The sequence below is a fragment of the Gossypium arboreum genome, chromosome 4 (genome assembly GCF_025698485.1).
Source record: "Gossypium arboreum isolate Shixiya-1 chromosome 4, ASM2569848v2, whole genome shotgun sequence".
NCBI classification, from domain to species: domain Eukaryota; kingdom Viridiplantae; phylum Streptophyta; class Magnoliopsida; order Malvales; family Malvaceae; genus Gossypium; species Gossypium arboreum.
Window position 1 is genome coordinate 34,581,840 of NC_069073.1, and position 14,605 is coordinate 34,596,444.

The 14,605-nt window shown below is 30.7% G+C and overlaps 1 protein-coding gene across 3 annotated transcripts; it reads right to left on the reverse strand.

The window, feature by feature from the left end:
- Positions 1-9,171: 9,171 nt before the first annotated feature.
- On the reverse strand, positions 9,172-12,598 carry LOC108457861 (protein IQ-DOMAIN 3-like). 3 transcript variants are annotated; one of them, XM_053026697.1, is made up of 6 exons: positions 12,559-12,598; positions 11,942-12,023; positions 11,558-11,857; positions 10,908-11,135; positions 10,283-10,402; positions 9,172-10,142 (listed from the first exon to the last, which is right to left on the reverse strand). In XM_053026697.1, the coding sequence occupies exons 2-6, from the start codon at positions 12,008-12,010 to the stop codon at positions 9,435-9,437; spliced, it is 1,425 nt and encodes a 474-aa protein (XP_052882657.1). In that variant the 5' UTR covers positions 12,011-12,023; positions 12,559-12,598; the 3' UTR covers positions 9,172-9,434. The 3 variants fall into 3 exon arrangements, with proteins under 3 accessions (XP_052882657.1, XP_017612534.1, XP_017612535.1); XM_017757045.2 differs by lacking the exon at positions 12,559-12,598 and adding an exon at positions 12,266-12,545; XM_017757046.2 differs by lacking the exon at positions 12,559-12,598 and adding an exon at positions 12,266-12,545 and having other exon boundaries at positions 11,942-12,028.
- Between the last annotated feature and the right edge of the window lie 2,007 nt (positions 12,599-14,605).

The following is a 14,605-nucleotide window of genomic DNA, read 5'->3' on the forward strand; positions in this document are numbered from 1 at the left end:
GAGGAGTATTTATAACGTATTAGTTTGATGCGTACAACATGTAAATCAACGTAATCTCATGTTGAAATAGGACGTTTAGTTCTCACAAGTAATAATTTAGATATTAATCAGATGCATTCAATCAATAATTTCTCTAAACCATTATGCACATAAATAACAAGTTTTTATGGAAGTTTTTCAAATTCAATCAATAAAAGATTGTGATATAAACTCACCAGCTTTAGTAATATGAATTGTCTTAATTGCATGATCTGAAATTAATTATTTAAACAATTAATCTTGCAAACAAGAAGTTGCAAGTTGGTAACACATATGTGATTATTTTGTAGATACATCTACCAAAATCATATAATATTAGAACCATCCACATGGTGGATGAATGTGCCCATATTCATTTTAGAAATGCAAGACATTAAATCTCAACTTTAGCTAGTGAGTTTCTAATAATCAATTTTTATTGAAAGCAAGCAGCAAGTGAGAGTTCTTTAAATTAAAAAATCTTATGATTCTTTAATTAATGTCCATATGAATTTCAATTAATTTTCGCATAATATATGATCCAAGATGGTTTAACTAGTCATGCCAAGTAGTAAATGCATTTGAATCAGTAAACTTCTGGTTTACTTTAACATTCATTTCAATTGTGTTAATAATGTCAATATAAATTGTGACAAATTGATAATCTTACTGTCATTCCTTTTACTTTGTATCTACATATAAGTACTATTGTGATATTTACTACTGGAAATGTCTAAATCAATATGAAATCTATAATGTTACTAAGTCAACAAAATATAATTTCTAAACAATTATATACAATATTTGCTTTAGGGAATATGTCAAAAAATTTGCACTGAGTCTTGATGATTTTATCAAGAGTAAGCAAATTAAACTCCAGTAGTAGATTTTGAATCCAATCAATATCTATTAATAGCAAAACTTTGAGAGCGAATCTTATTTTCTAAGTGTACAACAGGTACATAACGAATGACTTTTGATACATAAGTTCTCATCAATAATATATTTCCACATAGCCTCAATTGAGAACTTATTCTGAATACTGTAGAGTTATACTCACAATTTAAAAAAAAAATGTAACTTCAGGTTCATCCAAACATAACGAGCTTTAGATAGAATTACCATATTTTATTGCTCATAAATAGATATTTCACGGTCAAATATTTTGTTTTCAACCCTTTTGGGGATAATGACAAAAGAATATCACAAATATAGTAACAGTCAATTCAATTTAATAACAAGAGTAATCAATAACTCAATCCTCTTTTGATTCATATGAAATATAATATTTTCTTCATTCACAATCTCAATATGAAATCCATTATGAATATCTTTAAAACCAATGGATTAGCCATTACAAGATATTAATATATTAGTTCTTTTGGAGCTTTGACTAATTTTATACTACCAAATATTGAAATAATATTGATTTTATTTTCTTTTGTTGTTGCATTCACTTGAGGAATGCAACAAATTTACTAGGATGAACTTATAAAAGTTCCAATAGATTTTTATTTTATAATTACCATCGTAAACATGTATGGATTTCAAATCAAAATCTATCTATTCATGTTGTCATGATTAGTCTCCAATTATAATAATCACGATATAATAAATACATTATAGTAAAATATACATGAAGATCTTTAACATCATTGTCATAACTTTGCAATTATCACGAGTACTATTGCAAGTAGTAAAACAACTTTGTTTTCATAATAATATTTATAATCTAATAGTAAAAATCGTTTAATAAACAATCAAATTTTTTATATACGATGCTTGAAAGTTATCGATACACATTATACCAAATTTTAATTTCACATATATGTTATAAAATCTTATGAAGCTTCTAATCAAATTTTATAAATTTAATTTAAAAGACATAATACAATCATTCAACATTAGTAAGTTAATAAGACTCAATAGATCCTATTAAATTTCCTTTTAATCAACTATGGTAGGTTAATAAAACTTTCCGCCATAATTTTAATCAAATTACAAGAATATTTAATAACAAGAATTTAATAATAAAATATTTAAACATCTAAATATTATGCATACTATAATTTAATAAATGAATCTTAGTTTAAAAGAAACCTCAAAGTAATAATATTTTCCCATAAAATAAATTTACCAAAAATCAATCAACAAAGGAAAAAACATATTGCATAAAAGGGCAAAAAAATTTAGAAATTTATGTGTAGGCTCTAATAATTACCCATAGTGCGCAAGCCTTAATTGAAATAGCAATATCTTTAGGAGGCAATCAACAACAGTAAATTTTGGGATATTTTTGTGACTTATGGAGAAAAATAATTAAAATAGAATCGTGTTGATAACGTGTTATAAAATAAAAGACAAAGAATAAAGAATAAAGAACAAAGAACAACGAACAAAAACAAAGAGAATGAGAGAGAAAAGAGAGCTTATTTTATTTAATCAATCGAAATATTTACAATGCTTCTTTAAAATCTTTATTTATAAGCATAAGAAGTATAAATGAAATAGAGATCTACTTCTAATTACTATTAGAATTTAAAGTACATCAAAACCTATCTTGATTTTGATGGATATCCACTTAATAAGATATTCATGACATGTATTCTTAGTTCTAATTTTATTAATATATTATTTTTGTTATGAATATCTTATTAAGTGGATGTCCATCATGATCAAGATAAAGTTTTGATGTACTTTAAATTCTAATAGTTATTAGAATTAGATCTCTACTTCTTTTATACTTCTTATGCCTATAAATAAAGACTCTGATGAAGTATTGTAATAATCCCTTTTATCAATAAAGTACATTCTCTGTTGCTTTCATATTTTCTTTGTTCTCTATTCTCTTCATCTCTCTTTATTTTATAACACGTTATCAGCACGTTGGTTCTCTATTTTTTCAAAATTTTTCGAAGTCATCCCACAAATCAAATTCCTTTTTACCTTAAACTTCCACCCTTACAACTTCATCTTTAGGATGTTGAAAGATTCAATCTCAGAATGGATGCTCGTGATAATAGTCAAGGTGATGACGATGATGTTAAAGATCTTAAGATTTATTTTACTATGTTAAATTTATTATATCATATTTATTATAATTGGAGCATAATCATGACAAAATGAATGGATAGATTCCGATTTAAAATCCATGTATGTTTACAAAGGTGATTATGAAATAAAAAAATCAATAAAGGCGTTTAGAAGTCTGCCCTACCAAATTTGTTACATTTCCTGAAGTGAATGCAAACATAAAGAAAATAAAAGATATAATTATGGACCACCAAAAGTGGGAACATAGTAATAAATAAGAGAACAATGAGAGTTCCCAGGATAACTCTTAAAAGGGTAAATATAACTTATGTTATCAATGTTATATGAAATATTATTGGCCACAACGCATGCTTAAATATTTTGTTTCTATTAATATTCTTTGAGGAGGATATGAAAATGTAATAATGAATTCTATTATTATAGATAAAAATATTTATCTTATTTGGTATTGAAAAAATATTATTCCAATATTTGATGCTACAAAATTAGTTGAAAGCTCTATAATAGCTAATATATCAATATCTAAAAAGCACAAAGTTTGTGATGGCTAATGCATTAGTTTTAAAATATATTCATAATGGACCTCATATTGAGATTGTGAATGAAAAAATATTATATTTCATATGAATAAAAAGGGATTGGGTTACTAATTTATATTTATCTTTTAATCTTTGTGATATTCTTTCGTCATCATCCCTATTAAAAAGGTTGAAAGCAAAATATTTGATTGTGAAAAATTTACTTATAAGCAATAGAATATGATAATTCTATCTATCTAAAGCTTATTATGGTTGGATATACCTAAAGTTGTAAGTTTTTAAAAATTGTGAGTATAACTCTACAGTATTCAGAATAAATTCTTAATTAAAATTACGTGGTAAAATATTACTGATGAGAACTTGTAAGAGAGAAAACTTATGTATGAAAAGTCATTGGTTGTGTACCTGTTGCACACCTGAAGCGAATACTGTTATTAGGAAATTATATTTATTGACTTAGTGACATTATAAATTTCACATTGATTTAGACATTTCCAGTAGTAAATGTCATAATAGTACTTATATGTGGATACAAATTAAAATGAATGATAATAAAATTAGCAATTTGTTACAATTTAGTACAATTGAAACACATTTTAAATTAAACTAGAAGTTTACTAATACAAATACATTTACTACTTGGTGTGACCAGTTATACCATCATTGATCATATATGATACAAAAATTAATTGAGAATTCATAATGACATTCATTAAACAACCAGAAGATTCTTTAATTTAAAGAATTCTCATTTATTACTTATTCTCAATGAAAATTGATTTTTAGAAACTCACTAGCTAAAGTTGAGATTTAATGTCTTGCATTTCTGAAACAAATATGGGCCCATTCATCCACCATGTGGATGGTTTTGATATTATATGATTTTGATAGATGCATCTATAAAATAATCACATTTGTTATCAACTCGCAACTTGTCGTTTGCGAGATTGCTTGTTTAAATGATTAATTTCAGATTATGCAATTAAAACAATTCATCTTGCTAATATTGGTGAGTTTACATCCCAAGTTTTCAATGATTATTGCATGTCAATTGGGATAAAAGTTGAACATCCTATAGCTCATATTAACACACAAAATGATTTAGCTGAATTTTTTTATCAAATGCCTCCAACTAATAGCTAAATCATTACTTATAAGAACAAAACTTTCTATTTCAGCATGAAATTGTATTGATTTACATGTTGTACGTATCAAGCTGATGCGGTCGTTGAGAGCACCAAAAATATCTTATCCGTATAAAATAATAAAAATAATAGTATAAGGGAAGTAGGGTCAAATCCTCAGGGACCGAATTTGCACAATTGCTTGTTCCTCAGAATCTTGGTCAAAATTGTGCCCAAGAAAACCTGCGTACTTGGAAAAGAAATAAAAAAAATAGAATTAAAAGTTTTGATTTGGAAAAAAAATAAAAACAGAATTAAAAGTTTTGATTGGGATTTCAAAAATTAAAAATAATAGAAATAAATAAAGTTGAGGAAAAGGTGTTCTTATAGAGAGATTCCAGCCTCCGGTTGTCTCGATCCGCCTTGGGTTTTATCATCGGCTTTTAGGTGATCCTTCTCAAACAGAATAAGCTAGTTATTGTGGAAGAGGACGCCTACGACCACCAGCTCCAAGAATTTAGACTTACAATTTAGCGGAACCTGACTCTAGCCAACAATCACTTCTTTGGGATCATGTTATGCGAGATCATCACTTTTCAATGGCGAATCCCTCGCCATTTTGTCTCTTGGGCTCGCCAACTTCTGACGCAGTAAGCTAACGAGCCGGCTGTGCAACCTTCCCAAAATATATAAAGCGGCCGCCTTTGCACATGTTGAAAAGATCACATTTTAAGGGATATGGACAGAAGTATCAGCCCCGTAATGCGGAGAAGCGATGGATATTCGTCAAGAAGGCTAAGTACGGATTCTAAGCCTCAAAAACCCTTTTTGGGGAATTTTGAAAACCTTCGACTAGATAAATTTAATGGCTCATGATTTTTGGGGAAAAACAAATAAATATAATGGGAATGAATTTTTTATTGAAAGAAAATATGGAAAGAACAAAAAGGCTAAACTTTATGAGGAGAGAGTGTTTACAGAAAAAAATAATCTGAAACTTATGTTACTTCATCCCCTATTTATAGTACTAGGAAAGATAGTTTAGTCTTACTTAAATTCCAAAAGATAAATACAAATAATTAAATATAAATAAAGATAAATAAAATAAATAAAAATAAATCCTAAAATTGAATCTAAATAATAATCCTTAATAATTATCCTAATATAATTGGAATTAAAATAGAGTCTTGTGATATAAAATCTCTTCTTTTGCACTTTAGCCCTTATGTCGTCCATGCTTGCATTTTTGGCATCACATTTTTTCCTATGTTGCATGTTGGCCCATTTTATCTTCAAATTTGCAATTTTTTCTCTTGAATTTCCTTTTGCCTCCAATATAGTCTCTGAAATATAAAAAACCATAAATAGCTCAAATTAGTAAGATCATACTCAAAATAAACATATAATTAATATATAAAAATATGTCATTTTAGAGTATTATCACAAGCCAATAAATTATAAATACTCCCAATTACAACTGATTTTTGGTCAAAAGCCAAATATTTCCCATCTTATAATTTTTGGATGTGCGTTATATGTTTCAACTGCTCCACCACAACACACAAAGATGGGTCATCATAAGAGATTAGGAATCTATATTTATATGAGTCTCCTTATAATATTTTTGAGCTATTAATTCGATATTTGGTTATGACATGAGTTGTCAATTTTCCCAACATTAGGGGGAGAGAATAAAAAGTTGGATTAATAAAGTACTTGAAATGAGCTATCAATGTCTAGGATCCTCATACAAAGCAATGTGAACCAGAAGTTCAACAAATAATTCATTTTACAAATCAACTTCCAAATTCATTAAATCTCATATACCAGTTGAAAATGCTCCAATACGAATTGATGTTCTAATAAGGCAAAATGTTAGTGCAAAAGAAAGTAATCCATGCTTGAAGCGTGGAAGACCGATTGGTTTCAAAGATAAAAATCCTTGTAAAAAAGGAGCAAATATTCAGGATAGTCATATAGTAGAGACGGGGCTTCTTGAAGAGACACATGACATAACTAATTGTAAAAATCAAGAAGAGATTCAAGTACCTAAAAGTGAAAATGGAAATGATGAAAATAAAGAGATCCTGATAAGTTATGTCAATACGAGAAAAAGATGGAACCAAAAAAAATATAGTTGTCAACAATAAATTTGTTTATAATTTTGCTATTGAAATAACAAAATAAAATGAGGATCTTGAGCGTAAATCTACTAAGAAAAGTAAAAATAGAAAAGATTGGCCAAAATAGAAAGATGCAATTCAAACAGAATTAAATTCACTTTCTAAACGTGAAGTTTTTGGACCTGTAGTCCAAACAACTAAAGGTGTAAAGCCGGTAGGATATAAATGGGTATTTGTACGAAAACGAAATGAAATTGATGAAGTCGTAAGATATAAAGCTTGCTTTGTAGCACAAGGATTTTCGCAAATGCCCGACATTGATTATGAAGAGACATATTCTCCTACGGTGGGTGCAATCCCGTTTAGACATCTTATTAGTCTGGTAGTACGTGAAAAACTTGAAATGCATCTAATGAATGTTGTTACATCTTATTTATATAGTACACTTGATAGTGAAATTTATACGAAAATCCTTGAAGGATTTAAAATCCCAAAAAGATATATAATTTCTTGAGGAAATTACTCGATCAGATTAAAGAAAAGTTTATATAGAAGTGGTACAATCGTCTTAGTGAATATTTGTTAAAAGAAGGCTACAAAAACGATCCAATTTGTCCATGTGTCTTTATAAAAAGGTTTGGATAAGATTTTGTGATAATTTTTGTTTATGTTGATAATCTAAATATTATTGGAACTCCCGAAGAGCTTTAAAATACAATAAATTGTTTAAAGAAAGATATTGAGAAGAAAGATCTTGGAAAAATAAAGTTTTATCTTGGCTTACAAATCGAACATTTAAAAGATGAAATTTATGTTCATTAATAAACTTATATGGACAAGATATTAAATTTTTTTTATATGGATAAAGTACACCCATTAAGTACTGCTATGGTTGTACGATTGTTAGATGTGAATAAAGATCAATTTTGTCCTTGCGAGAATAATGAAGAGTTTCTTGGTCCTAAAGTACCATATCTAAGTGCCATAGGGGCATTGATGTATCTTGTAAACAACATAAGACCTGATATAGCTTTCACTGTAAACTTGTTAACAAGATTTAGTTCTTCTCCAACACGTAGACATTGGAATAGAATTAAATATGTATTTAGATATTTCAGAGGGACCATTGATATGGGGTTATTTTATTCAAATGATTCAAAATCCTTATTAGTTGGCTATGTTGATGCTGGATACTTATCAGATCCACATAAAGGTCAATCTCAAACAAGATATTTATTTACATGTGGGGGAACTGCCATATCATGGCGTTCAACAAAGCAAACATTAGCTACTGCTTCTTCATATCATGCAGAAATAATTGCAATGCATGAGTTAAGTTGAGAGTGTGTTTGGCTAAAATTATTGACCCAATATATCCAAAAGATATGTAATTTACCTTTATAGAAAAAGATGCCAACTATCTTATATGAAGATAATGCAGTATGTATAACTCAATTGAAGGGTGATTATATTAAAGGTGATAGAATGAAACATATTTCTCCAAAATTATTCTTCACCCATGATCTTGAGAAAATAGGTGATATAAATGTTCAACAAATTCGTTCTAGTGAAAATTTAACAAATCTTTTTACTAAGGTATTACCAACTTCAACATTTGAAAGACTACTACATAAGATTGGAATGCTTTGACTAAAAGATATAATGTAATGTTGCCATTAGGGGGAGTCTAAAAACAAGTTGTACTCTTTTCCTTTAACCAAGGTTTTGTCCCATTGGTTTTTCCGGGTAAAGGTTTTTAACAAGGCAGCTTGTAATAGAAGATTGTATACTCTTTTTCCTTTATTAAGTTTTTTATCCCACATGGTTTTTTCTAATAAGATTTTGATGAGGCACATTATCTACCAGTGGACTTTTAAGAGGGAGTGTTATGAATATCTTATTTAGAAGATGTCCGTCATGACCAATATAAAGTTTTAATGCACTTTAAATTCTAATAGTTATTAGAATTAGATCTCTACTTCTTTTATACTTTTTATGCCTATAAATAGAGACTCGATGAAGTTTTTATCAATAAAGTACATTCTCTATTGCTTTCATATTTTCTTTATTCTTTATTCTCTCCATCTCTCTTTATTTTATAACAATTTTGAATAGTTTTAGATAAAAATAAATATGATAATTTAAATATCTCTTTTTAAAAAAATAATTTATTTTAATTTTAATAATATAAAAACTTTTTATTGCAAAGTTTATATAAAATAAATTATAAGATATCAAATTGGAGTCATTTTTATTGTTTAAAGATAGGCAAAATATTAAATTCAAAGTAAATAAGTTAATTATAAGTATTGATTATAAGAGCAAAGTTGGACATAAATTCATTTAGGTCTACTCATAATAATTACAAATTTCATGAATTGAAACTAAACTTGAAGATTTTTAAGAATGTTTGTCAACCACAAACAATAAACTAAATCTCACCCAGAAAAAAGTAACCCTTTCATAATTAATAATCATAAAACCTAGGAAGAAAAAGATAATCACAACCACACTACAAGAACTTCAAGTTGTAATAACCCTTCCATGTTTATTCAATCTAACTTTTGTTGCACTCTTCACCAAGCCACTTGCCTTCCATTGCTTGGTGCATGCTGATTCTTTCTAGCCTCACTTATGTCCACTTTAGGAGGCTCTGAATGTCTCCTACTACTGGCTGGGGATGCTGGGAACAAAAGCCGTTTCTTTGCAGACCCTGCCACTCTCCTATCTGGTGTGCCACTTCCTAAGGGGCTTGGTATGTGGGACCTGGCCTTTGTGGACTGTGTTGGTGCCATATAACTTGGAACTGCAGGTGAGCTTGTAAGGCTCTCATCGTCTCTCATTGAGGACCCTGCAATGCTATGTCTCCTATAACGATCAGACCGGGTACTGAGTATGCTCCTTGAGTCTTCATACCCTCCCCATTGACTTCCTCTCGGACTTGGCAGTCTTGTTTTACCAGAAACCGATGAAATCGAAGGTGCCTTTGAAGGTGGAGTCGATGGAGACTGGCGGCTAGGAACTCGACTTGACTTCTGAGGTGTTGGAGATGGTTTGTTATCATTGTTAAGATCTTTTCGAGAATAAGCTCTGCTGATTTCACTTATAGATATCGAACAAGCACCCATACTCTTGACTGAGCCACGGTCATTGTTATCAGTTGTGCTTTGGACTTCCCATGGTCGGGCTGCCATCCATCGCTCTAACCAACTCCAACCCCAGTGTGAATTACTCGGATCCATAAATGTTTGATTCACTGATCTAGAACAGTTCTTCCACGATCGCTGTTAAAGGAAAAGAAAAAGAAGGGTCATTTAACTCTTATCAAATTTAGATTCATGATTCTACATTTGGATTGTAAATATGAAAAGCATTACACAGTTATTTACATTCTTGCAAACAAAAAGTCAATAGAACCTGATACCTGGTGACAGTATGCATAAGCCAATGCTCTTTCCCTTTTCATAGTAGCTCCTTGCTTATTATGTTGTCTTGCTTCTATCTGCTCCTTCGACTGTGTACTATCGTTCCAGTCTTCTCTCATCTGCAAATTACATGTTTAAACAACAAATCCGTAGATTCAACAGCGTTCATATACATTCTGCTTAAATAGTAGAAACAGTAGGACTTATAAGTAAAATGCTTCTGAAATCAGCCTTAAAAGGTTTTCCACAAAGTCCAAATGTTGGGAAAGGTAGTCTTTCAGTATGAGACAGGTCTCATACGTAATACCAACTTCATTGTTTTCCGGAAGGTCGGATCTTTCACTAAAGGAGTTTTGAAGGTAGTGGAAAATACACCAAAACCGATCATCAAATGGAAGAAAATTACTTCAAAGAAAAACATGAGGGCTCAACTCTCTAGAAATTCAGTCTTTGTATGCAAAACTCTAGAGGACAGATTGTGTTATGAGTTTGGTGAAAGGTACAGTAAAGTCCAAATAGGGTCAAGATCCATAAAAAAATGGTCCAAGGAAAGCCGAAAAGTCGAAGAAGATTTAGGAAATCATGAGCTCAAAGCATAAAATGTGCTAAAATCGAGGCACTTACGGGAGCTCTCAACTTCTCGAGCTCTTTCTGGCATTTCTGTTGAAGCTGGCGCTGAAGAGCCTGGTTCTCTTCTGACATTCTAATCCTCCTTGCAGAAATCTCAGACTGCAGACGAGCTAGAGTCTGCATGCATCTTAACGTTGTAGTTGCTTGGCGTTTGACGGATTGCCCTCTGATCAACGATTTCAACCTTACCAACCCTCTCAAAGCTCGCAGTGCCCTCCTAGCCTGAGAACTCAAATGCCATAACTCATAGCATGAATATGATTAATCGCTCACAAAACAAATGATTCAGGAGAAATTATGATTATGCTACACATCACCAACACTCAAGAACACCTTTCGTAATCATCATCAACATAATTAGCCACAAGTAATCATCAAGAAAGGCCGATACGAACAAAATGTCCAACGATCATTTCAAAATCAATAACAACTTTCAATTCAAGCAATAGCACCGACCGACATGGACGACAACAATGGAAAATCCAGTTAAAGTTCATACGTATATGTTTACATAAAGAACAGGCGAACACAATGTATTTTCGGATCCTTCAAAAATGTTTGAATTCATTAAGTAATAAATAAGAACATAAAACATCAAAATTAAGCAAAAAAGAAAAGAAAAGTAATGATATATATATATATACCAAATATCCACGAAATGCTGTTTGAATCCTGATAGCAGCTATTTCCTCCTTTGACTTCCCCAGATGGCGCGGCTGAGAAGTGAGACGGACAACTTCAGCAGCCGCCTGAGCAGCTGCCACCGCTGCCTCGGCCGCCACAGCGGTGGCAAGAGCCACAGAGTAGGCATGTTTGCTTTGTTCGTTTTCAGCTTCTTTTAGCTTTACATCTTCAGTTATCACTTCAGTTTCTTCAGGCACAGACACAGGGCTCAAATCTTTGCTTTTTCCGAACCATTTTTTCTTTGCCTTTGGAGTTTGGTGCTGAAATTAATTAAAAACAACAAATCTAAGAAAACCCAAACCGAAAAAAGAAATCCATTAAATTATGAATTAAATCATTGAAACCTGAGATTTCTTGGATTCAGGGCTCAAAGCTTTCTTCACAATAGAAAGCCAGCCACCTTTTTTTCCCATCTGTAAATAATTCCTGTTCTTCAAGAACATGAAATTCAATGAGAATTAATATTTATAAAAGAAAAATGAATTCAATCTGAGAAATGAAGAACAACCCAGATTCCAGAAATAGAAGATCTTCACTAAAAGCAAAAAAAAAAAAAAATCATATCAAAGTTTCCAAATTTGAACATTTTTATTAAGACAAAAACTCAATAAATACGTTCAAAATGAAAACAAAAATGTACCCAGGAAACTACTGAAAATTTACAATACCTTGGTACATAGAAAAATTCTCACAGATCTCAGTTAAAAGATTGATAAGTCAATTCTATCTCTTAGTTGTTCTTATTGTGTATTAAAACAAAAATGCAGTAATTAAAAATCAAAGAGAGAGAAGTGGATCTAGGCAAAAAAAAAAAAATGCTTGAAAGAGAGCAAAAATGGCGGAAAATAATAATAAAAGAACAGGTTGGCATTTGCAGAGGATAACTAAGAAAAGTTGGGACCCAGAATGTCCCATAGACCACTTTAAAATAAATTAACCAAAACAAGCAACAAAACATAACTGCTGCGGCAACACCAAGCAAGTACACTACAAAAAGTTGTCTTACTATTATTATTGTTATTATTAGCGTTACTCGTCAAATTCCTTTTAACTTTTTTAGTCATTCCATTATTCCAAAATTCTTTAGTCATCCGTTTTTACCGACACAAATATAATTTCACAGTTTTTAAAATTTAACTGTTAATATTTATACATTAAATTAAATTAATTTTAATTTAAAAAAATACTCTTAATATTTACACATTTTATAATTTTTTTTGTAATTTTATTTTTATTTGAGACATTTATGGTTAATTTTAAAAGAACGAAAAGAAGATGAAAACTATTATATTGAATTTGGTGTTTTTATTTTTGATATATTTTCGATCAAAATTAGTTGATAGATTTTTTTTTTAGATTTTTAGGTGAAAGCGTCACAAACAAAAATCAAAATTGAAAAAAAAAATCACAATGTGTAGACGTTGAAGATTAATTTTTTTTAGAACCAAAATTAAATTGACTCAATGCATAAATGTCGATGGTTAAATTTGTTATTTATCAATTTTAAAAGTTGTCGAGTCATCTTCCCATCAGTCATTTAACCTTCGCTGACAAAAAAAAAAATCAAATAGTTGAGTGACTAAAAAAAATATTTACCAATAGTTGAGTAACTACAAGTGTAGTTTACCCTTATTGTTGTTGTTATTCCTGTTATTATTATTTGATTTTTTTTTGTAAATAATACTCAAATAAAAAAATAACAAGATAATATATTCTATGTAACACCCCTAACCTGTATCTGTTATCAGAATAGGGTTACAGAGCATTACCGGAGTTTAAATTTCAGAACTATAAAAAAATTTTAGTATATCTAATTCATATCATCAATCACAGTAAAACCAATCAATAGCATACATATTGTCTCTTATAAGAGCCCTCGAGGCTCTAAAAATACATTAGAAACAAATCGAAACTAAATCAGGAACATATAGAAATTTTAGGGAAAAGATGAAAATTTACAAACTGAAGGGGTCACACGGCCAAAAGACACACCCATGTCTTAGGCTACGTAAGCATTCGAAATAGGGACACACGGTCGTGTCCCAGCCCCTGTCCGTGCCCGTGTAACTCACTGACTTGGGTCACACATACCCTTTGAAATAACCTCACACGCCTGTGTGTTAGGCCGTGTAAAACCTAACTTGCAACCTTTTGAAAACTATAGGGGACACACGGTCGTGCTACCTGGCCGTGTGTCACACACGACTGAGACACATGCCCGTGTCTTTACCTGTGTGGACGAAAATAGCTATTTTACAAGCCATTTTCTCACCCTTTTCAACATGTACCTATTGTGACACCCCGAATGTGACCCTAGTCGGAGAGTGGTTTCGGGACCACGAAACCGAGTCACAAGAATAATTAAGTGTTATATTCCGTACTTATTGTATGTGGAATTGGTATGCGTAAATATTTCGTGTCTCGATTTTTATTAATTAGGTGCTAATTTATAAGAAAGGACTTAGTAGTGAACTTTGAAAGTACGATAGGGAAATATGTGATGACTAATTAAAGCATGCATGCAAAATAATGGACTTGCATGTCAAATTCCCCCTTTTTACAAGTAATGGCCGGCCATGACAAAGAAATATGGGTTAAACATGTCATGAAACATGTTTTGTTGGGCATTAGGGAGAAATAGTAAACAAATAAGCATGGGTAAGAAAAGAATGAAAAAAAAATGTGTGTGAGAGAGTGGCATACCCCATTGCCGTGCAACCAAGAAGAGAAAAACAAAAAAATTTGTTCATGCTTGCTCTCTCCCTTTTTGGCCGAAAATACTAAGAGGAAGAAGGATTTTTGCTTCATTTCTTTTGTTTAGAAGAGATCTAGAAGGTGATTTGGCTAAATTTGCATCAAGATTAAGGTATGTATGAGGTTGTGTTGGGAGTTTCATGCATGTTTTGGTTGCTAACTTGATGTGCATGTTAGCCATGGCTCAAATCTTTGGTATGCCATGGAAATGGTATTTGGCCAAAGTTGTTATAGTGATAAAGCCATTGCATGCT

Excerpts from the sequence above, each read along its gene's own strand:
- LOC108457861 (XM_053026697.1), bottom strand. The coding sequence starts at position 12,010 with ATGGGAAAAAAAGGTGGCTGGCTTTCTATTGTGAAGAAAGCTTTGAGC. Across the intron at positions 11,858-11,941 it reads CTGAATCCAAGAAATCTCAG|CACCAAACTCCAAAGGCAAA; the intron begins GTTTCAATGATT and ends AATTAATTTCAG. Across the intron at positions 10,403-10,907 it reads TCGAGAAGTTGAGAGCTCCC|ATGAGAGAAGACTGGAACGA; the intron begins GTAAGTGCCTCG and ends TGTAATTTGCAG.